Source organism: Sinocyclocheilus grahami, unplaced genomic scaffold (genome assembly GCF_001515645.1).
Source record: "Sinocyclocheilus grahami isolate Dianchi unplaced genomic scaffold, SAMN03320097.WGS_v1.1 scaffold235.1, whole genome shotgun sequence".
Taxonomy (NCBI): Eukaryota; Metazoa; Chordata; class Actinopteri; order Cypriniformes; family Cyprinidae; genus Sinocyclocheilus; species Sinocyclocheilus grahami.
The window spans coordinates 395,033-417,601 of record NW_015505414.1 but is presented as its reverse complement, the minus strand read 5'-3'; the positions used below and the strand labels follow the sequence as shown (position 1 = coordinate 417,601).

General features: G+C 39.0%; 1 protein-coding gene across 1 annotated transcript; it reads right to left on the bottom strand.

Annotated features, from left to right (window-relative positions):
- Positions 1 to 984: 984 nt before the first annotated feature.
- On the bottom strand, positions 985 to 21,830 carry fam83b (family with sequence similarity 83 member B). The gene is made up of 5 exons (XM_016288873.1): positions 21,724 to 21,830; positions 18,944 to 19,437; positions 10,981 to 11,145; positions 4,183 to 4,307; positions 985 to 3,623 (listed from the first exon to the last, which is right to left on the bottom strand). Exons 2-5 carry the CDS (start codon positions 19,388 to 19,390, stop codon positions 1,598 to 1,600), a joined length of 2,763 nt encoding a protein of 920 aa, XP_016144359.1. The 5' UTR covers positions 19,391 to 19,437; positions 21,724 to 21,830; the 3' UTR covers positions 985 to 1,597.
- Between the last annotated feature and the right edge of the window lie 739 nt (positions 21,831 to 22,569).

The following is a 22,569-nucleotide window of genomic DNA, read 5'->3' as shown; positions in this document are numbered from 1 at the left end:
TTGTTGAATAATGCAGAACCTGCTAAAGCTGTTTCACCACTGTATGCTCAAAGAAGAAATTGAATTAGTTTTTAATTTTTTATTTGACCTTTATATGATGCCAAAAGAAGACTGTAATCCATGGACAACAGAATAGGTGCACTTTTGTCATTAAAAATGTTTTACCGCTTAAGAAATTAATAGTAAATTTAACAGATATGCTAAAACTGATGTGCACGTGAGATGAGGAGTCCAGTCATGTCAGTAGCCTAATAAAAACTGTTTGGCTTTTGGGGTGAATCACCTCATGATGAGATCCTGTGACCATCCGATTCTCCTTAACACCCCCTTGAAGGACTTTTGCTTTTGCATGATGCTGCATCCTCACCAGTAGGTGTCAGTATAAAGTCCAGGAATACTGACCACATTGATTATAGCTGTTTTATATTTTATATATGATATAAGCTGTTATCTAACTTGTTGTTAGTAAACCCAAACAAGTGAATAAATCGAATGTTTATCTTCCTGTAGTCAAATTGATTTTTTTTCTTGTAGCATGTCAGCCTCTTTCTCACATATAACACAGTTTCAACATCAATCAATGTCATGCCCATTCATTTATTTGGTAAGTACCCTGTTGGGATACAAGCAAACATTGATTGTTTTTGTGAAGACATTTTTTTAAAATAATAATAATAATAATAATAAAAATAAAAAGGTCCCATTTAGTAAGAGAACAACATTTTGATATTTGACCAGTTTGATATTTGTCCAGTATACTGAACTGTACATGTGCACTTTTTGAAATGAGAGTCATTAATTCACATATTTAATAGAGAACTGTTTTGGGTCAATCGCGACACCCACAACGTCAATGCCAGTGCAGTATATGCCACTATGGTCACCCTTAAAGATAGTTAAGCACCAATTACCCACAAACTAACATTTATTTATCTTGCATGTTTCCAGCAATGTCAACTTTAAAACAACAATCTTGGTTATTTCTGGGAAGCTTTTGTCCAGCCTGAAGTGCAATTTTGTTGTATGGATGGTTTATGGTAACACCTTGTAAGCAGACAAAAATGGTTTTTAAGAGGTTTTGTTCTAAGGTAATAGCAAGGTTTTAAAATAGCATTTACTTAAGTGACATAAATTATTAACCCAATCTGCCCATTATCCCTACTCAAAACATTACTTTTAAATTTACAAATAATATTAATAAAACTAAATCTACTACAAAGTAACAGTGTAACAGTGCTTGCAGCATTTTCCACCAGTTATATTGCAAACCTTCAACACTGGCTTTAGAAATAATGCATTCAAGTAAACATCATTGTTGCACATTTTGAAAGCCAAAATGTGTCATTTTTAGGATCTTAAAATACTTTATTTTATCCCAGTTTAATATGCAGAGACAGTTTAACCAACCCAGCCAGTCTGACATAACCTTAGCATTAGTTAGGGGCAGGACTATCTGTTAGTCTGACCATTGAAAAGTGGAAAATAGTGCTTAAGAGACCTGTTTAAAATGCTTTGTGCAATTTTTGCAATTCCATTTTGTCAATATAGTGGTGCAGAAATGACACGGTTCCGCTTCAACGTCATTTCAGTAATTGTTTCAGTACTTATTCTTGTGTATTAAATTTCCAACCCTTTGAATGAAACGGCCAATTCTATTTTCATGTCCCTGCGTCTGCTGATTTGTATAAGTGCTATGGTCATTCATTGGCTGTCTTAAAAAGACAGAATTCCTTGTTTTCTCGCTTACGTGACTCTGTGCAAATACATAGGCAGGCTGGCCTGCGGTGGGACACCTGCTTTCAAATGAGCAAAGTGGCTCAAATCTGCTATATAGCCTGTTTGCTGATACTTGTTGCTTTGACAACAGATCCAATTTGGTTAGTGTTGAGTCTGTCTTCTCGTTTTGAGAAACGACTGTGGATTGGTCCTGTGTTTTGGAAGTCTCTGCACTTGCAGGGGTGTGAGAGGGATGAAGCTCTTCGGTGATAAACCGAGGCGCAGATGCCTCTCCCGCCAGGCCAGGAGAGTGATTCTCAGCTCCAGAGATCTTCCCATTAGCTCGCTTCAGTCTGCTGCTCTCAACGGACTTGGTGGAATTAGCAGTGCTATCCTGGGATTTCTTGCCTTGTGCTGTGTCATCATAATCTGAGAGAATTGTATCAGTGCTGCTTCCCATTTTAAGACTTTCTGAGTTCTTTCCTTTCGGTGACCTGTCCCCCTTTTGTGGGATGTTTAGAAGGGATTTTATTTTCTTGGTGCTCTTTTTCAAGAAGCGCTGCGATGATGCGCTGTTTGGTTTTGAAGGCTGACTGTCCTCCGTGTCCAGAAGCGTTGCTGACACAGTTCTCGAGGGAGGCTCTTGCCATATGTTTCCTGAGGTAGATGTGCTCTCATCTGCCTTTTTGAAATCATGATGTGAGACGGACCTCTGGTCCTCTTTGAAAGTTGGTGTGTACACTTCGTTTCTGGGATTCTCATTTGCAGACATGTTGCAGATTTTCTGTCTTCTAGGTAAAGATGCGTACATGTTATTAGAGGGCTCATTCAAGTCGCTGTTATATGTATTGCACCTGGGATCGGCCACGCTGTGCCTTTTGTATCGGTCCTCTTGCTGGTAGTCATGCTCCTTGTTTACAAATCTATTTTTGTCTCTGTTTAAACTTGCATATATTGCATCCTGTCCAGAGCCATGGGTCGTGCTACTTCCTGAGTTTTCTAAAATCTGTAAACTGCGCCTCTTTAGCATGTAGTCATCGTGCTGTGCTGTCTGATACATCTGAGCATTTGACTGAATTCGTGCCGGATCGTGTTTGGAGGATGCTGAATTATTGGAGTAGCTGTTTGTCTCTGGTTGTTCTGGTATGGTGGACGTGAAAACAACCGATGACCTGATGCGGGAGTGTTGTGGATGAGCCATTTTATTCTCCTCAAATTGGTCCAGATAATCGCAGTTCTCGCCGTAAGGTGGATCATTGTTGTTGTTGTTGAGGTAAGACTCTATCCTCCATGTCCGAAGGAAAGACTTGGAAGTACTTGCTAAACTGGGCAGGTTTTGCCTCATGTTGAGAACTTGTTTGTCATGGCCGTGGTAAGATTGGCGCATGTTTGAGCCTCTGAACATTGGGTTGATGACGTAACTTTCATACTGCTTGTCCACATCGTTGGGGAATCCGCCATAACGGTTGCTCTCTGCTGCCACGTTCCAATTACTAGTGCCATACTTGGGCAATTTTGGCAGATACACAGGCTCCTGCCGCTCTCCTGCATAGCTGTGTCTTTTGTAAAACTCTGATGTGTCTTGAAGGAATCGAGCATGTGGTGTGACAAGTGGTCTTTCTTCAACCTCTCTCAGTGCCAAAAATCCTGATCTCCTTTCACAGGCTTGCCGGTAAACAGCATCAAGTGTATGCCTTAAATGATCTTTCCTTTCAAAGGGTTGGCTGGAATGAATCAGATTTCCATTGGGCTTCGTCTCACACTGGTTCACGCTGGCAGTCTGAAACTGAGCTGGGACTGTTGATCGAGCGTACAACGTCCGAAATTCCTCATCGTAAGTCTCCACTAATTGGCCTGTTATAACCTGAACCATGCAGAGGTTTATCTTCTCGTAGGACCACATGAAGCTGTCAAACAAGAAATTAACATAAACATAGTTATTAAATTTCAGTCATAGCAACATGCAATGTTGGAATGCAGTTTATCTTTGGTAAGTTATAAATAACTGCAATCTTTTGAAAAATGCTTTTGAAAGTCAGCAATTTTTGCAATTTTTGTTTGTTGACATATGTTACAGGTTTTTCAAGTCCTTGTATAAAGTAGCCCAGAGAAGTATATGGAGACTTAAGCCACTTTTTTTTAAAAAGCATGAATGACTTTGGATTTTCTAATCATATCAAATCAATAGCCATTTTTTTACATTTGAGCAAATCACATCACAAAAATTGCACACATTAAAAAAAATATATATGTATAATAATAATAACAATACAAAAGTATATGACCACTTTCTGGTTGTCAAATGTACTGTAGAATATGTCCACAGTTAATGTGATAAACTACTATGGTTGATAAAAACAACTATGTTTTTTTTTCTAGGGCACATGTATGAACCTGAAGGAAGCCCAAAGGGGGGAAAAAATATTATTATCATTATTAAATTAATAATAAAAAATGCCGCCTCACCTATATGATCCAAAAAACACTTTTTGGCAGTCAGCAAGAAAAAATTTCTGCCCCATTCCTCCATGGAACTTTACCCCAGATCTGCAACAATATTCCTGGCCTTTCACTGTGCGTATCCTCATATTCTATATCCAAGAAGAAGAAAAAAAGTAGATATATTTTAGCAAGAAACCAAGCAAATATAAATATCCTTGAATTTGAAACAACATTTTAACTACTTTAATTCAAATTCTTACAGTGCACGAGTCATCAGTTGCCCATTCTTTCAAATAAAACACATATTTGTCTTTATAAATGACCATAACACTCTGGTTACTGACGTAACCTTGGTTCCCTGAGATAAGGGAACAAGCATTGCGTTTAAAGCAGTATGGGGAAACTCCTGTTTACTCTGTTACTGAAGCCTGATTTGTACATGTTTGTGTGGCTGCACAAACCAATGGCGCTTTTGCCTGCCAAAAGGGGCGGAGCTGACCTCAATATAAATCGGCTCAGACCTCCATTTAATCTTAACCATTCGACTGAAGCAACAGTCATCGATTCGTGTGCAGTTTATAGCACGGCGAGTGACGCAACACTTGTTCCCTTATCTCAGGGAACTGAGGTTACGTTAGTAACCGGAGCGTTCCCTATCGGACGGTCTCTCCCGCTGCGTTTAACGCAGTATGGGGAATGCATCCAATCACGCCATGCTATGAGCAGATACAGAGCAACCTGCTCTGTGAGCCCAGTCTCCTAAAGAACATGAGCAAAACTGAATCCCAAGCTAATTGGCCGAGGACTACAGACATAACCATTTCCACCCTCAGGGAGAAATAGGCAGATTAAGCAGACTAGATCGGTGCCTGCAGGGCAGTCGTTAACAAACTTAAGACAGGAAGCACTGACTGACAGTGCCTGCAAGTCACCCACTCGCTTGACCGACAGTATATGCAAATAGGAGGGCGGCTTAAGCAACATGGGTCGCAGCTCGGCCGAATGGAGCGGCTCGAAGGGAAGGCCCTGTAGGGCCCTTAGGACTATTGACAAGACCCAGGTCAGCACAGTCTGATGACGAGGATGATCTCCGTGTGTCCTTCAAGAACTTAAGTATCAGATCGTTTCTGCCGACCGATTGGCCAACTTCGAGGGAATGATTTGCTGCGATAGCTGCCACATAAACTTTGAGTGTGGAAGGGGCGAGCCCGTTGTCCAGCAACTCTTGTAAGAAAGTTAGCACATGGGACACATCACAAAAGACCGGATCCAGGCTTCGTGCAGAATATCAGTCACAAAATACTGACCATTTAAGGGCGTAAAGGCATCTTGTAGATGGTGCTCTAGCCTCTAAAATGGTGTTGCTCACACTTGCTGGGAGCTGTACAGGCTCCCGTCGCGGCTCCATACATTAAGGCTCCAAAGCTCTGGCCGGGGGTGCCAAATAATGCCCTTCGCCTGAAAGAGAAGGTCCTGCCTCAATGGTATCGGCCACGGGGCTGCTGCTGACGGCTTTACTAACTCAGCGAACCATGCCTGGTCCCTACAGAGCGGGGCCACCAGGAGGACTGAGCATTTGACTTCCCTGACCCGTCTGATGACCTGAGGAAGCAGGACGATTGGGGGGAAGGCATATAGACGAGCGCTGGGCCAGTCGTGGGCCAGGGCATCTCGCTGCATTGAGAAATAAGTTGGACAGTGAAAGTCTTCTGAGGCAAAGAGGTCGACCTCTGCCCTCCCAAAGACAGACCAAATTTCCTGAACCATCTGAGGATGTAAGGTCCATTCTACTGGGGCCACATTGCCTCTGGAAAGCTTGTCTGCTCCAAGGTTCAGACTGCCCGGCACATGAACCACTCTTAGTGAGTTTGCTTTGTGCCCAAAATAGGAGGCACCGAGCCATCCTGTAAAGGGAATGTGACCTGAGACCGCCTTGGATATTGATGTATGCTACCAACGTCATGTTGTCCGCCAGACCAGGATGGGCACGGGCACGGGTTTTGAGGCAAAGATGGAGAGGCCACATATGGAGCAGGCCTAGAGGAATAACAGAGGAGATGGCCACTATGAGGCCAAGCATCCTCTGAAAAGCCCTGAGGGGATGTAAAGTCCCTAGTTTGAAAGATGCCACCAGTCGTTGAATAGTCCAGCGTAATCCAAGCCCACATCTGGGCAGAGACCATAATCTTCCCAGAAAGACCACTAGCTGTCTGGGTGACAAATGACTCTTGGCTAGGTTGATTCTCAACCCAAGGCACTCCAGGTGGCTGATGCAGAAGCGTCCTGTGAGCGACCAGCTCCCGTTCTGACCTGGCTAAAACCAGCCAATCGTCGAGGTAGTTCAAAATGCGGATTCCCATCTGTCTCATCCTGTGCACTTTGTAAAAGTGTGTGGGGCCAGAGACAGTTCGAATGGCAGTACTGTATATTGATAGGCCACTCTCTCGCATGCAAATCTTAAGAACGGTCTGTGACGGGGGCTATGTGGATGTGAAAATAAGCGTCTTTCAGATCCAAGTCAAAAACCAGTCCTCGGGGCATATTTGTGCAAGGATCTGTTTTAGAGTTAACATCTTGAACGGCCGTCTCATTAGTGAGCGATTCAGATGCCTGAGATCGAGAATGGGTCTGAGCCTGCCATCTTCTTGGGAACAAGGAAGTAGCAGCTGAAAAAGCCTGACTCAATGTTTGCTAGAGGTACCATCCCACGGCACATTTGCATGCAGTGTTTGTAATTCGGGCTGAAGAACATGCTCTTTGATGTCCTGTACAGAAGTCTGAATAATGCCTCTGAACAAGGCGGCCTGCGAGCGAACTGGAGCGAGTAACCTTTTATTATAGAACCCAGCTTTATTTGGTATGCTGTCCGAAGGGAGGGCTCCGAGCTCGGAATTTAGCCAAAACCCAGAGAACTCCCCCACTATCCCAAGCTGGGATAGGAATAGTTAGGAGTGAGGAGTTGGGGTGGAGGAGGAATGCCAGAAAACTGTTGTGGAACAAAGGTAAGTTGGCTGTATATATATTTACTAATTAATAATTAATTGCTAATTAAGTTGATTTTCTGAACGTGCTCTACCTATGCTAAATTGGTTGATTATCTGAACATGTCCCTCCAAAACTTTTTTAATAAAACATAATTAATAAGTACCACAGAGTCTCGGGCACAAGCCTGAATGTTCAAATGTAATTAAGAAATTTGGTAACACTTTAGATTAGGGAACACTTATTCACTATTAGGTAAGATTTTTCCCTCAATAGACTGCTAATTTGCTGCTCATTAATAGTTAGTAAGGTAGTTGTTAAATTTAGCCATGGGGTTAGCCATTAACGGATCGTATGGTCATGCAGAATAAGCCATTAATATGTGCTTTATAAGCAGTGTTGGGCAGTAACGCATTACTTTGTAACGCTTTACTGTAATTTTATTACTTTTTTAGTAACGGAGTAATTTAACGTGTTATAATTTTCAAAATAGTAATTAGAATATAGTTACAAGCCGAGGTCTATATACGTTACTGCTGCATTACATTGCTGACAGAATGCAGTGTTTTATAATCTAGAGATTGTAAAAAGGATGTAGCACACGCACTGTCGAGTCAAGTTCCAGTGGATTAGAGACCTGCTCCTGCGAGACCCGATGCAACAGAGTGTGGCGCGGGACTAGTGATGGGAAGTTCGGATCATTTTACAGACTTGAACAAATCTTTTTCCGAGTCATTTCGTTCATTTTAGCAAAATATAATTAAAATGTTACGTGTTACTTCCCTAACACGTCTACTACATACACAAACGTTGATCACACTACAAACAATACAAAACTGCTATAAGAAACAGAAAAGATTGGTGTGATACACATGCGGAACAGTTTGGTAATTGCCTCCAGTCAGTGCGAAATTGCGGTAACGCCGGATGTTTAGACAGTGGCGGACTGGAGTAAAACTAAGAGCAGAGAGAATGTTAATTTTGTAAAGGTCGAAAAATAAATTGTGTAGTGCAATTGAGCAATTTCAGTGAGAATGATTCTGATTTTATTACATTCGACATAAATTACAATTGATAATGAATAATGTATTGACAGTAACAAGGTCGCACATGTTGAAGCTCGCGCAGCCGGTGTGTGTGCGAGATAATCTCATGGAGAAATCAAAACAAATGAGCAAAACAGCACAGACAACACACTTCGGTAAAAATCTTCGGGTTTTTTGAGTCGTTCGTTCATCACGTGACAGCCCCATATGCTTTAACCAATGCAGTCTGAGCCGGAAAGAGAATTGATTAGTTCATCTCTGGAGTCTTCGGGTTTGAGTCGTTCGTTCATCACGTGACAGCCCCATATGCTTTAACCAATGGAGTCTGAGCCGGAAAGAGAATTGATTAGTTAATCTCTGAGTCTTTCGAATCATTCGAAATGAATCATCATCATTATTATAATTATTATTTACTCTTACAGTTACGTGATGCGTTTCTGGTCTCAAATTGAAGCTTTTTACTTCTTACAGTTTATAAATGTGTGAATTTCTGTCATTATGGTTATCTATTTTCCATAACACTGAATGTTGTAACAAAGGTAATAAAGAGTTGGTTATTATTAAGTCTCTTTCCGGCTCAGACTGCATAGGTTAAGCTTATGGGTCTGTCACGTGATGAACGAACGACTCGAAAAACCCGAAGACTCAAGAGATGAACTAATCAATTCTCTTTCCAGCTCAGACTGCATTGGTTAAACTTATGGGGCTGTCACGTGATGAACGCACGACTCAAACCCGAAGACTCCAGAGATTAGCTAATCAATTCTCTTTCCGGCTCAGACTGCATTGGTTAACGTATGGGGCTGTCACGTGATGAATGAATGACTCGAAAAATCCGAAGACTCGAAACGGGTGAACTACTTTACTAATTCCAGTACAGAACCTATAGGATGTTGCGCATGCATGCAGGCTTTAGCAAGTCTGTTAAACTTTATTTAAAATAATAAATCAACCATATAAATTTCAGGATCTGCTTCAGTAGCTGTTGCTATGCTGCGTAGTGACATTTGAATATACTGAGTTAACAGACATTCCAAAAATGTCAGTATCAGAAAAATACCCAGATGAAGGCACTTGGTGAGGTGTGGTGAGAAAAATCTTAATCGCAGCTTGTTTTTCATGTAATAATAGTTAACACCCTCTGGGAAGAAGTGGGAGGGACAGTGCTTTCAGTACATCGCTTCTTTATATGGCTCGTCATCTGTACATGAATACTTCCAGGTGTCGTCATATTTGACAAGAAAGTCAGCGTGAATAAATGACAGTATTTAGTTGAAATTGATCATGTGGAAAATATTTGAGCATTTTCCTATGGCGATCATGTATATGTTTAAGTTTCTCAAAGAACGACTCTTTCATTTCATGCTCTTCCATAGTAAAAATATTCTCTATGACTCTGTTTGAAATATTTTACAAAATGTAAGAAATGTTAATAAAACTGTCCTTCAATCGCTGCAAGGAATGCGTGTTCATTTAATTTAATGCAAGAGATCATTTAGAAATGAAACTGAACTGCACCATGTTTAGAAAATAGTTAATAAAAAAAATGATAATTAAATCAGGTGAATTAGTAGTATTTTCTGGTAAGTGTTACTACTACTATTTATTACTGTATAAAAACAAAAATAAATTAAATAAAAATTCCAATCTACTTAAAATGAACTGATAATCATCATAGTAATACAGGTTGTTCAAAAGAAAGCCACACGATGAACATGGCCAATACTCACAAAGTCACAACACCATCTTGGTAACACGCATGACACTGTAGCATTGGTTTGAGTGTGCTCATCTCTTAAAAGTGCTGTATAAGTTTTTGACTCTACTAAAGCATAAAAATACCATAATATGTTTGCAGATATTTAAGAAACATGCTAAGTTAACATACTTGTTTATCTGAAAAACAATGCTACAGTCAGTTATTCTCCTTTGAAAATGGGCGTTCCGGGCCGGAATGTCGGTCTCTGTTTTGGTTTGTGAAACCCGCCCACTGCCAGTTCCCCCAATTGTATTTCGTCTCCCTGGGTTGCCAGTTGGAGGAAAACAGAGCGTATTTAATTTCATTCATCGTCAAGTGTTGGTGTCGTCAATCTGGCAACCTGCGTGTGCGTCAAGTCAGAGGAGGAGGGGCCGGGTGAAAAAAAACCCCCTCTCCAATGTTTTTAATTTGGACTGCATTACCTAGTTCAACCACTCGGTGTCAGCACCTTTAAATGAGGATTAAATTGGGCCAGAATGACCTGGAACAGCATTTTAACAGTTTGTTTGTCAGTTCATTCAATTTCCTGTATGTTCCAGTACTGAGAGTATGACACATTCTGTCACTCAATCGAGAAAACCTTTTCATGCACAGGTTTATACATTAAGCAATACGCTTCTCTCTTGTCAATGGTAGAGGCAACATATTTGTCTAGAGCAGCACAGTTCTCTTGAGCAGAATGGGAAGCCTCGTCTCTCTCAGACATGCACTGCACTTCGCTCCGCTGCCTGCTCTGTGTTTCATTGAAATCGCACAATGAAACGCAACCAAATGGGCACTTTCTGATATGCATCTACTGATATGCAGTAGCACTGCTGGTTTATAAAAAGGTGTATGCAATGCAAAGCGAGAATCATATCACTGGACCAAAGCATAACATAAAGGTGTTTTGGAATATTTATCCATCTCTATATTGTATGCATTTCATTTGATTTATTATTTTTCCCATGTTTGTTTTCTAGCAAACATAAGTAAAAAGGGTCTTAATATAGTAAATTATACTGTTTGGGGATACAGTAGAATATGAACACTTACCCTGAGTTTTTGGATTTGGATGTCTTGATTTTCTACCATATTGAGAAAGCTTTTGAAGTGATTATGGTCAAGGAGAATGTAGACAGGAACACCTCTGACTGAGGCATCCACCACTTCTTTAAAGATGTCCACATCGGTGAAAATATCCATTGCGATTGCTATGACCTGTATAGACATACAAATGAAAACATAATAGAAACGTCAGCCTCAGAGGATTTTTGGGCATTCACTGTCAGAACAGGCCGTCTCTGATATTCTCTTAAAGGGGTCATATGATGTTGCTAAAAAGAACATTATTTTGTGTATTTGGTGTAATGAAATGTGTTTATGCGGTTTAAGGTTCAAAAAACACATTATTTTCCACATACTGTACATTATTGTTTCTCCTCTATGTCCCGCCTTTCTGAAACGCGTCGATTTTTACAAAGCTCATCGGTCTGAAAAAAGCGAGGGGTTCTCTGATTGGCCAGCTATCCAGTGCGTTGTGATTTGCCGAATTCCTCAAGCGTGAGACAGAAATGTTACGTCCCTTGCCATATTGTGATGCCTGCGGCAACCACATGTGACGACCCACGGGCTGGACTCTGCTTCGTCCACGATGAAAGCCGATCCGGCGATCGACAGCGCTATATCGTCCTCTTTTGGAAGGCCAAACAAAGTAGTTTCACTTTCACAACGAAGCACACAACGCCTTCACGACATGGCGGCGGCGGCAACAACAATACTACGCCTTCTTTCTTTGCGTGAAGATGTGGGAAGAGTTGCATAACGCCGCCCAAATAGTGACGTAGGTATGTGGGGGCGTGTTAGAACGAGCCGTTTTAGGTAGGCGTGGCTGACTCTTAACTTTTATAAAGAATATCTATTTGGATTTGAGACTTTAGTCTTTGCAACTTCATCTTCATGCATCATATGACCCCTTTAAATCAATGACATCCCTGTCAGTTACACAAAGCTGAACATAGCAGAGGTGTCAGCCCAGAAGCTGCTTCAGTTTTTTTAAATGACACCCGTCGTTTTTCTGCATAATCAGAAAAACCACATTCAATAACTTAAAAGATGGCTTTCATGAAACCGACAGGGGATGATATGTATTTGCTTGGGCCTTTTGCCTAATATTAAACAGAAAGAAGTTGGGGAGAAGACTGTACGGTTTGTATTATTTAAAGGTTTAGTCCTAGCATTTGTCTTTCAGGACTTTCGGCATTCCATGATTCAAGCCTTGACAGGTTTAAGATGTTCCATTAATGCCAAATGACAACGAGCCTAAGCGTAAGTAGTATCTCACCACACCCTGTACAACATGTACTGATTAACAAATGAGTGATATAGAATTTCTACAGAAATTGATGAGACCTTGTCAGTATGATCAGTGTTGTACAGCATATAATCTTGTCTGACCTTTAGAGTTTTGTATTTCAAATGAAGCAAAAGGCCATGAGAGGCGTTGTGAGAGATTTTACCATGACTAAGGTTGTTAGGTACCACTCAAAGATGCATAACATGGGTAAAACAGCAATATGACAAAAGATCAATTTTGCTTGTTAAGCTCATCACTTCCGTACACGCTGACATTTTTAAACCAAAGATATCTTGTTTACTTAGACATAATAATAGTCCATGTGTTTTCTCACATGCTGTACTTTTCACATAAAGAGTTCTCATGCATTCTTATTCAAAGTGTCTCCTCTCATCCTCCACCTTAAGGAGCCGTTGAGCCTTTCTAATTTACTTGTTCATGTGTCATTACTAAAAAGGCTTCATTACTGCCAGGCAGAATCAAAGCTAATGATATATTTTTACTGCTTTTAAAATCCCTTTGTTTTAAAAAACATGCGTACAAGTAAAGCGTACACTGTAAAAGAAATTATGTAGTTTTTACAAAATCATTTTGGCAGCTGTGGTTGCCAGAATAATTTTGTAAAACATACAGAAAAACTGTAAACACATTTACGGCCAAAAACTGAACATTTTACAGTATAAAACTGTAATTTACAAACAATCAAATTTGAATGTAAACCAGTAAATTCAACAATGCACACTGCTATTAAAATCTGTTTTGTACCTTTAACATACTGACAACCACCATAATAATGCAGGTGGTAAAAGAGAAAGCCACATGAAGAATCAAAGCTCATCACAAGCAGCTTCACCACAAGCAGAAGTATATACTAATATATAGAAGGTGCACAGAGTCATTCACGCAAACACAAAACACCATCATGGTAACACACATGATACTTAAATAATGCATTAAACTTTCATTAAACAACAGAAGATGTAACATAAAGCCCAAATATACATAACTAATAACAAAAACTATTTAAAAAAAAAAAGATTAGTGAAATAAAATACTTTCAAATGGTGAGTGTCATGCAGAGAATTCTGGGAATATCAGTTTACAGTTTTTGACTGTAAATTATACATTGATTTGTTCATTTTTACTTCTAAAAACTGTGAAATTAACTGCATTTTACTGTAAAATTACATGAAAATTATATTATACAGTTTTTCCCTGTATATAGTATGGGAACTTACTGTTAACCTTTTAACAGTTTTTGGTAACACTTTATTTCGATAGTCCACTTTAGACATTCTTTTAACAGTAAATACCTTTGCAACAACATGTCAGCTAGCAGTTAGTAGAGTATTAGTAGACTGTTTGCTTAATATCTTCTAACACTTTCTTTGTCAACTTATTCTACTAACCCTAAACCTACCCTAACAGTCTACTCTGAGAGTTAGTAGACATGTAGATGCAAATTGATGAGAATTAGTTGACATGTAGTTACAAAGTTACTTATAGTTAGTAGAATGTCTAAAGTGGACTATCGAAATAAAGTGTAACCCAGTTTTTTTTTTCCGTAGCGTTTTTACAAAATTTTACAGTTAAAATTACACTTATTTTTTACAGTGTACGCAACACTTCACTTGGAAATACAAGTAAACTCTTATAATGGAAATTATGATTTTAAAAGCTTGTAAGAAAAAATACTTTTCTCACACCTGCTTCCCCTCTTTTATACAAAAACCCATCAACACCTTTGCTAAAAAACATAGTAAAACTCCTGGGAACTTCTCACAACACACTGCTGATGTGCGGTTGATATATTCTATTGTATAATGTTCTCTTGTCAAACCGCTTTCAGTTTAATTGAATCTCGGCAGAGGCTAGTATATCAGTCGATATCATTTGGCACCCTACATGAGAACCCCCCCGCACCCCCAAACACACCTGACAAGATACTGTATACATCGCTCAAGAGTTTCATGCTGTGAGTCGACTCTAGGGAGCACATGTAATCAGAGCGCCAGAGCCACACGAGGTGCAGCTCATTCAGCACACTGAAATTGGTTTGGTAAATCCATGCCCTCGTGAGATGCTGTCCTAGGTGGTAGCCTATGTTGCCTAATGGGTCTGACTCTGCTCTGCTCTCCAAAAAACAAACAAACAAACAAACTGAAATGTGATCCACAATCTATTAAGATTTTTGGGAAAAAGTAAAATTGTTGACACACAAAATGTCATGCTTCTATACTTTTATTAATTGAATTATTATTTACTAATAATAATTATTATTACTATGGAAATTATTTCTTTAATGAAATGATACTCTAAATAATAAACTAAAACTGCCAGTAGGTGGTGGTAAATGTCTTAATGATTAAGTTATCGAGTCATTTATTCATTATTTTGATTCGTTTAAACGGCTGATTCATTCAGGAGTGAAGTAAATGGTTCTCTTTATGAATGGTCCATTGAATCATTAGGCTTGTTCGACTTGAAGCGGATCATCACCATCAGATCGATCAGTGTGTGACATCAAAGTACCGCGAGAGCGACTAGAGAGCAGACGACTCTGCATGCTTTTGAATCACTCTCTTAGGTCTGTGGAGCGCCGCTTCAAATCCAGCGCACCTAATGCTTCACCCAATTCGTTTAAAATGTGGATTAAGACACGAATGCAGCTGTGTGTTGCTCGGAGACAAACAGTTCTGGTTTGTCTTTACATTTTCGTTGGCAAAATTGAGTAAAACAGACAACATTGTGTCTAAAATAATACAATATTAACTTCTTATTTATTGAACTGTTGTATAAGATCAGTATCACATTTTCACTCGTGTGATATTGCACTTATTGCTCGTGTGATGTTGCTTGACTATATGATGTAAATATGAGACAAAAACTCAAACAGGGGCATTTTTTGCCACTGCCTCTAGGGACATTCTAACTACATTCTCTAGGCTCCATCACGCAGTGAGTTGTTGCCCTACATCATATATCAATCAACTGTATGAAATGTCAGATGACCCACGTAGGTCTGGGGTGGGGCAAGTGCATTAAATGCGTTAATAATTTTAACACGTTATTTTTCACTGTAATTAATTAATCCAATTTACGCGTTAAATTACCAGCCCTAATCAGAACTGTTATACTTTATAACTCGCAATTGCAAGTTTATATCTCACAATTCTGAGAAATTAAGTCAAAGCTGTGAGAAAAAAGTCAGAATTGCATGATATAAATCTATCTGTGTACAATGTTCAGTAGAAGCTCTTAGACATGCTGCCACATTAATTATATGAGCCAGGGCTTTAATCATCTCTCATGATCAAAATACAAAGAAAATTGCATTGCTCAGAAAGGAGGCAATGCATTGTCATTTATTACTAATAAAGAGTGCTCCACACCCCCGGTAGCAAGGACATCTTTGCATGACTTTTTTTTTTTTTTTATGTGGTAAAGCTTGCTTCTCATAGGCACACCTAGATGTTTCTGACACTCCTATCTCATCAACTGTAAATGGAGCGATCATTTCAGTATTGCATATTGCACAACTAGTTCCATTGTTTGCTCTGTATTTGTTCAGCACAGTTTAGCTGCCACTGTTGCTGGGGAGAGACTGCTGTAATTTGTACATGACTGATGCCTGAGGGAGAAAGTGATGTACCTGTCTTTATCACATCTTTAGCAAGAGTTCAAGACGTCACAATTGTGGGGCTGCTCTCAAAAGCCATGATTGAAAGGAAATCAATCTATAGCCTCCTCTGTGATTATGAGGGAATCACGGGGTGAACAGGCAGGGCAGTGAAAATGGTTGGCACTTTTCCTATACTCGTGTGACAATGCAACGTTTTATTGCTGCGACAGACAACAATGCTGCTCTCATCAGTGCCTTGTGCCAAATGACATACAAGATTACGGACAACACCTCATTAAAAATGGAAAAGAAAAGAAAAAATCAAACATTCACTACATTATTTCTAATGCAAAATTCAAAAAGATAGAAACAAGAAATTGTATTTTGCTTGCATATTCATGGCAATTAAGCACATTTAAACCCCAATCCTTATTACCATAATGGGGGGAAAAAAACAATCAGTGTCTCCTTTTTTTTTAATGCCCAGTTATGCATGGACGCACTACCATAGTAATTGAGGTACTAAGTCCATGTAGTTTATTAATATTATTCAGTACTTTATTTGGTAACTGTATAACTGTAATGGGTTATCAGTTATGTGTGTCATTTAGTTTCGTCTTCATGGACTTTTAGGATGTTTTCATTAGTTCCTGTTTGCCTTTGTTCAGTCTTCCTGCCGCTCTTTAGTTGTCATGTGAGGAGTTATTTCAGTTCAGTTGTGTATCGTTAATTATCCTTGTTTGTATTAGTACTTAAGGTCCTGTGTTTTCAGTGCTGAGTGTCTGGTTTCGTCTGTGCAAGTAATGATTTCTCTGATTCGTTCAGTTCATTTACGTTGGGGATTATTATTAAAGACTGTGATCATACCTTGTCTTCCTCATCATGTGTCTTCCTGCAACATTGCATGACAATAACATTATATTCATGTATTTTTACAGTACACACTGTGCTGTAAAGTGCAGCCAACAAATCTAAATAACCAAGTCCCTGCCCTACATTTGTTCTTTAAAAAAAAATTAAAATGTTTCATGTGACCATATGTCACAATACAAAAGAAAAGATGAGAAAAATAGATGCATGATATATTATTTAACTTAGAAAATGTTTAACCGCCATGACAGAATGTCTTGTACTGCCTCTCATAAATAAATACAATTTTTTAAATTATCATCCCATTAAGAATAAAAGTCATTTAAAATAATAATAATAATAATAATATCATTGATGTATATGTCACCTCACGTTGAACTAGAGATACTTTACCATTATTCTTTTAATTTGGAGTGAAATCTAAGCTGGCCAAGAGATATTATCTTTCATTATCTCTTATTCTCTCACTAACAATTGCATAGCAGTGCTGGGCGCAAAGACAACATTCAATTTAAAGTTAATTAGTTGAATGTAAGGCTTTAATTCCACAGTGTCAGGCATGTCGAACCTAAGCTAAATGTATCCAACTGAGGATAAACAAAATGATGTAACTGAAAATGGATTTTATTTCAGCCACAGAGTGTACTCTGAGAGCGTCTATGATGTTTTATGTAGTTGTGCTAACATAATTTATTTAGAAAGACATGTCTTTGGGGGAAAGTTCAATTTACTCTAAAGGTAGAAGCTGTCTGCAAGGCTGAACGTGTGTATGATAGGTGATTCCAGTGAAGATCAAAGACCAACTTTGTATCTCTAGATTTTAAAGATCTTCGCTCATGTAGCCTTGATCTGTTACTATTAGACTCTAATGAAAAACAGCAAGCTACAACAACAACTGAAGATGCCTAGAAAATACCTTTTTACCATAGAGGCCACCCTGGCGTTATTTGAGGAAAATAATGTATTCATATTGCGTGAAACATGTCCTGTAACACACAATTGTTAAGATCAGCCTAGTGGATGAGAAATTAAAGATTTAGCTTTTTATGTTTATTGGCACATTTTGTTAGCTTTCAAACATTACAAACATTAATTTGAATCAAAAAAGGATTTGAAAATTATTTTTTAAAAATCCTACTGCTTACTACCATTCCGCGAAGCTTTGCGGATGACAAAGCACAAGCAAATAGCGTAATCAATAACAAATATTGATAGGCCTGTCAATATTTAAACATTATTGCTTAAAATCAATTACTCTATGTAGAAAATGAATGCAAAATCTGACTGTGCACTTCCAAAGATTTGCTCATTTATTTATCGTATGCTCAACAGGGTGACAGTGAAACTCATTTTCCCAAGAGTGACCTTATCAACTGCACCATCTTTGATTGTGGAAATTGTTATAGAACAGTCTCCCTAGAGCAACCTGAGGTTAAGAGCTTTGTTCAAGGACACAATGATACAAGTTCATGGATCACCCCTTGTGGGTTTTGAGCCCACAACCTTTCAGTTACCAGCCAGATCTGTTATCACTAGGCTACAACACCATTCAAAAGCTCAATTCTGTCAGGACCACTATCGTCAAAATGATAGATACTTAGCATAAAGCTTGGTTTGGCGGTATGGTTCTGTTCTGGGCAAAAACCTCCCTGCCCATCCATGCAGCCTGTCATGAATGAGCAGTGAGAGCAGCAACAATAACCCCCCTAGGGTTAACAGAACAGAACAAGGCAGATATCATTAATGTACTTAATGATATTTAAGTATAACACTTTATTCAAGATAAAGGAGTCTGATTAGCAAGGAATATCAGAAAGCCACGTCCTGACTGTCGCGAAAGGAGGAGCTGGGAATGGAGGAGGGTAATTTGCTGCTGAATCTGAAAAGCTGCTGAATAATACTGAAAAGAGCTTATATAGGAATGCCGCGATAAGTGTCGTATTCCTATAGGTAGATGTGATCAGCTGATGCAAGCTTGACTCACGTGACCTGCCAGAACTAACGCTAACGCTTAATTTCTGATTCTGGGACATTCTTGAGTTATGTGTGTAGCTCTATGTGTGCACCTATGTGTTTCTTAACTCTCAGCATAGTTCAAAAGCACATGATCTACAGAAGGACTGGCGTTTATTTACACCCTTTTTTTCAGCATGCTGTTTTATCAACATTACCTGCCTGGCATCCTGTATTTGTTTGCGGATCACTTCCTTGATAGTGGGGCTGTTTTGCTTCGGCGGGTGGAAGAGCAGGTCTATGCTGGTCTCGAGCCTTCTGTGCGGGACGTCTGGCCAGCCTAAATCCAGGTTTGGCGGGTCAGTGTCCGAGTGAGTGGGCCAGTATGTGCCCGTGGAGGATGTGTCATCCTGCAGACAGTCCACTTCCTCTGAGTGGTTGCTGGTGGGGGGCTGCACAGCACTCTCTGTAATCTGGCCGATTTCTTCCTCAGAGAGGAAACCGCATATGCCCTCGTCTTTGATGAAATTTCGATAAGAAGCTTCTCCCTCTTTGACAAGGCAGTCAATGGCTAACCGATACGCTTCCTTGTAATGCGGCTGTATGTAATTTTCGGCCTTGAACTCTCCCTTTGAGGAGGACAGCAGTGAAAATTCGGATTCCATCACGGTGTTCGTTTGGATTCCTCAAAACACTGTACAGCCTTTGCCACCTAAGAAACAAAACACATTATGTTTAACTAGGACAATTCTGCACATCAGCGATATTCTGTAGCAAAGCACCTAGATACATGCATGATAGCATATTGCATAGCATTAAATGCTGGTTAGGAGCTTCTTCTTGGCTATCAAGACCTGGTTTGGCAAGCTTTGCACATTTGAGCTTTTTGGTTTCAGCCACTTACAGTATGTAAAATGTTTCCAATACGACCCTCAATGAACAGCCATCACTGGCTTGTATACAAGTTTTATAAAAAAAAAAAACCACTCAGATAAAGCAATAACTACAAGCTTTGAGCTTGAGGTCCTGCCGTTTGTCTTAACTCTGTAGCTATGATTGCAGGAACTGCTTGTTTGGACATGTTACTTCTCCACACTCATTTGGTTTGGAATGATGGATCCCATGCATCAGTGCCATCACTCTAGACTACACTTTCATTTTTTTATGATGTGCCTTTAAAAACATATTATCATGGGCCTTATCCACATTTTTGTCCAGTAAATCCGATATCCTAATGTGTGTGTGTGTGTGTATATATATATATATATTGTATATTATTATTATTAGGTGCTATATTAGGTCATATTATATCAGGTTATCAGGTCAGGTTTATATTAGGCCAATGGAATGACTACAGTCTTTACCTCATATAAGTCTACATCATTTTAAACATAATATAGAAGCACTATATTATGTGTAAAACTTTTTTTTAATGAGTGCACATTTAAAATACTGAGCAGCAGCAGTGAGCAAACTCTCCAGATGTAACATGTTCTGCTTATGATGAAACTGTGAGTTACTCACTCTTCTTATAATGAAGAAGCTGCCCTGTAATTATTTTTCTTCAACTGAAAATGTGAGAACATGTTATGACGTTATTGCACTGTCCAGCTTTGTTACTGAGTCAGGCCTACAGTAACAACCAGAACATTCCATTTCCAACTTAATAATGTTTTGTGGGTGCAGGACAGTTAGTTTAGTTAGTTGACACTCTCTAAATGTTGCTCGCTAAGTATGTCTATAAGCCCTGAAGAAAAATGAAGTTATTCCAATCATGCCAATAGTCACAGAACCCTTCAAGCCTGCTAATGGCTACTCAGGCACAACTGTTTGAAGCAGTTGCATAAGCTATAACTGTCACTAAAAACAACTAGTCGGTGAAAAAAAGGCAAATGGCAAATCATCTATTATAATGTTAATGAAATTTAAGATTAAAAAATATATATCCTGGCACAGAAATTATGTACTTCATCTTTAAAGAAACAAATTAAAACTGACCAAAACAAAAACAAGCTTTGAGGATTTAATAGTAAATTGTTGAGTAAATATATATATTTAAAAAAAAAAGTCAATCACATGCATTTTAATAGAGTCCTACAGAAACAAGTGTGTCATTAATTTGGAAAACAATATTTGCTCTTTCTGTTTGCTGGGTGCAGGATAGTTATAGATGGTATATCTACAAGTTACCAAGTAATTACAGGTGAACAAAACTGTAACCTATGCATTCAGGTCAAAACCACACACTCCAAAACCTTGATGTCATTAAAAAGGTTATTTCCCAGAATCCATCAAGGTTCATCATATTTCAAATGAATTCTATCGGGCATAATTAATTTATTCAACTTGACTTGACTTGATCAACAGGTGATGAGATCTCCACAGGCCTAAAGCATTCACAAGGGGTTGGCATTCAACACTTAAAGTCATTCAGAGCCCCACCTGCTCTGATTAATACACTGACTGAATAACAAAGACACCTTTAGTTAACCAAAACGTAATGCAGGTGTTAAACAACTCATTTTGTGGTTCTATGAGAGTTCTTTGTTACTACAATATTTTAAATGCTGTACGATTTGCTGATTTATATTGCATTTAAAAGATCTTGCAACTTGATTTTGCACTTCATTCAGAAAGAAAATGAGAAAAAAAGAGAGATTGCACGCAACTTTTCACATATTTGTTCATCTTAGAGATCATAAGACATCAGTACATTCCAAAGATAAAACTAGAACTAAAATCCATGTATAGCAAAAGACAGTTTGTTTGTGAGAACCCTATTTATTTCATTGTACACCTTTCTCAGAAATAGTCTGTCATAGTGTCATGCACTGACATTGTGACATGTATCTTTCAATATGCAAAATCAATACAGGCAGACATATAGCAAAGTAACCTGACATCTGTACTCTGCAGCTTTCTTGCTCCAAACAATTCAGTACTTCAGTAACATTGAGTATGACATTCAAGTCTTTGCCATTTGTAAAAAGTTACTTACTTAAGAGGAAATCATCATGCTGTGTCTCTTAGCATTCTTATCCCGCGTTGTACCAGTATGGATGAGCTATGTCGCAAGATGAAGGAGATTTGTTAGTCTCTGGAAAAAAAAACCCTGAATGTGTCTGAACAGGAGAAGTGCTGAGAACCTGGAGAAGGGTGGGGACTCAAGTTTTCACATGCAAATAATGAGAGCATCCCGCTGGCCAGAGGCAGTAAACCTGTCTGACATACCGAAGACACGCCTCTTCCCCTCTATCTTTCAGCCTGTGTCTCTATCCTTTCAGAGAGTTCATAGTTCACTGAGATAAAGTTGACAGTTTCTATTTCTGACAGCAGTGATGTTTTGTAAATGTGACATGTACAGTGTTTCAGTGACTTCTTTCTTGTCATACTAAATCAAATCCTTCACAGCGTGTAGGAAGGCAAGGCATGCTAATGTTGAGAGGAAATCTTTTTTTTTATGAATTAATTCATTTATGTTTGGAGGCATGTTTTGATCTATCAAAATGCTTCTGATTATCTATGTTCTGCTGTCCTCAAATTTCCAGGCCTCCAAAGATCAAGGAGACTGTCAAAAAGCTTCTGGGACACGTGTGCTTGCCATAAATGATCACATGTCTACTTCAGTGGGGTGCACTGCTTATTCAACAGTCCTTTGTGTGGAAGGAACACAGGGAGTTTTCATGTGGGCGGTTTTGTCAGTTTACCTCCATACACGCAGTGAGCATTTCATATTGTGATGTTTCATTTGTAGGATTGAGAACCATTTAATTGCTGAAGAAAATAACTGAATCATGAAGCTTTGTTCTGTTCTCGATGTGGACAGAACATAGTACTCTAATGC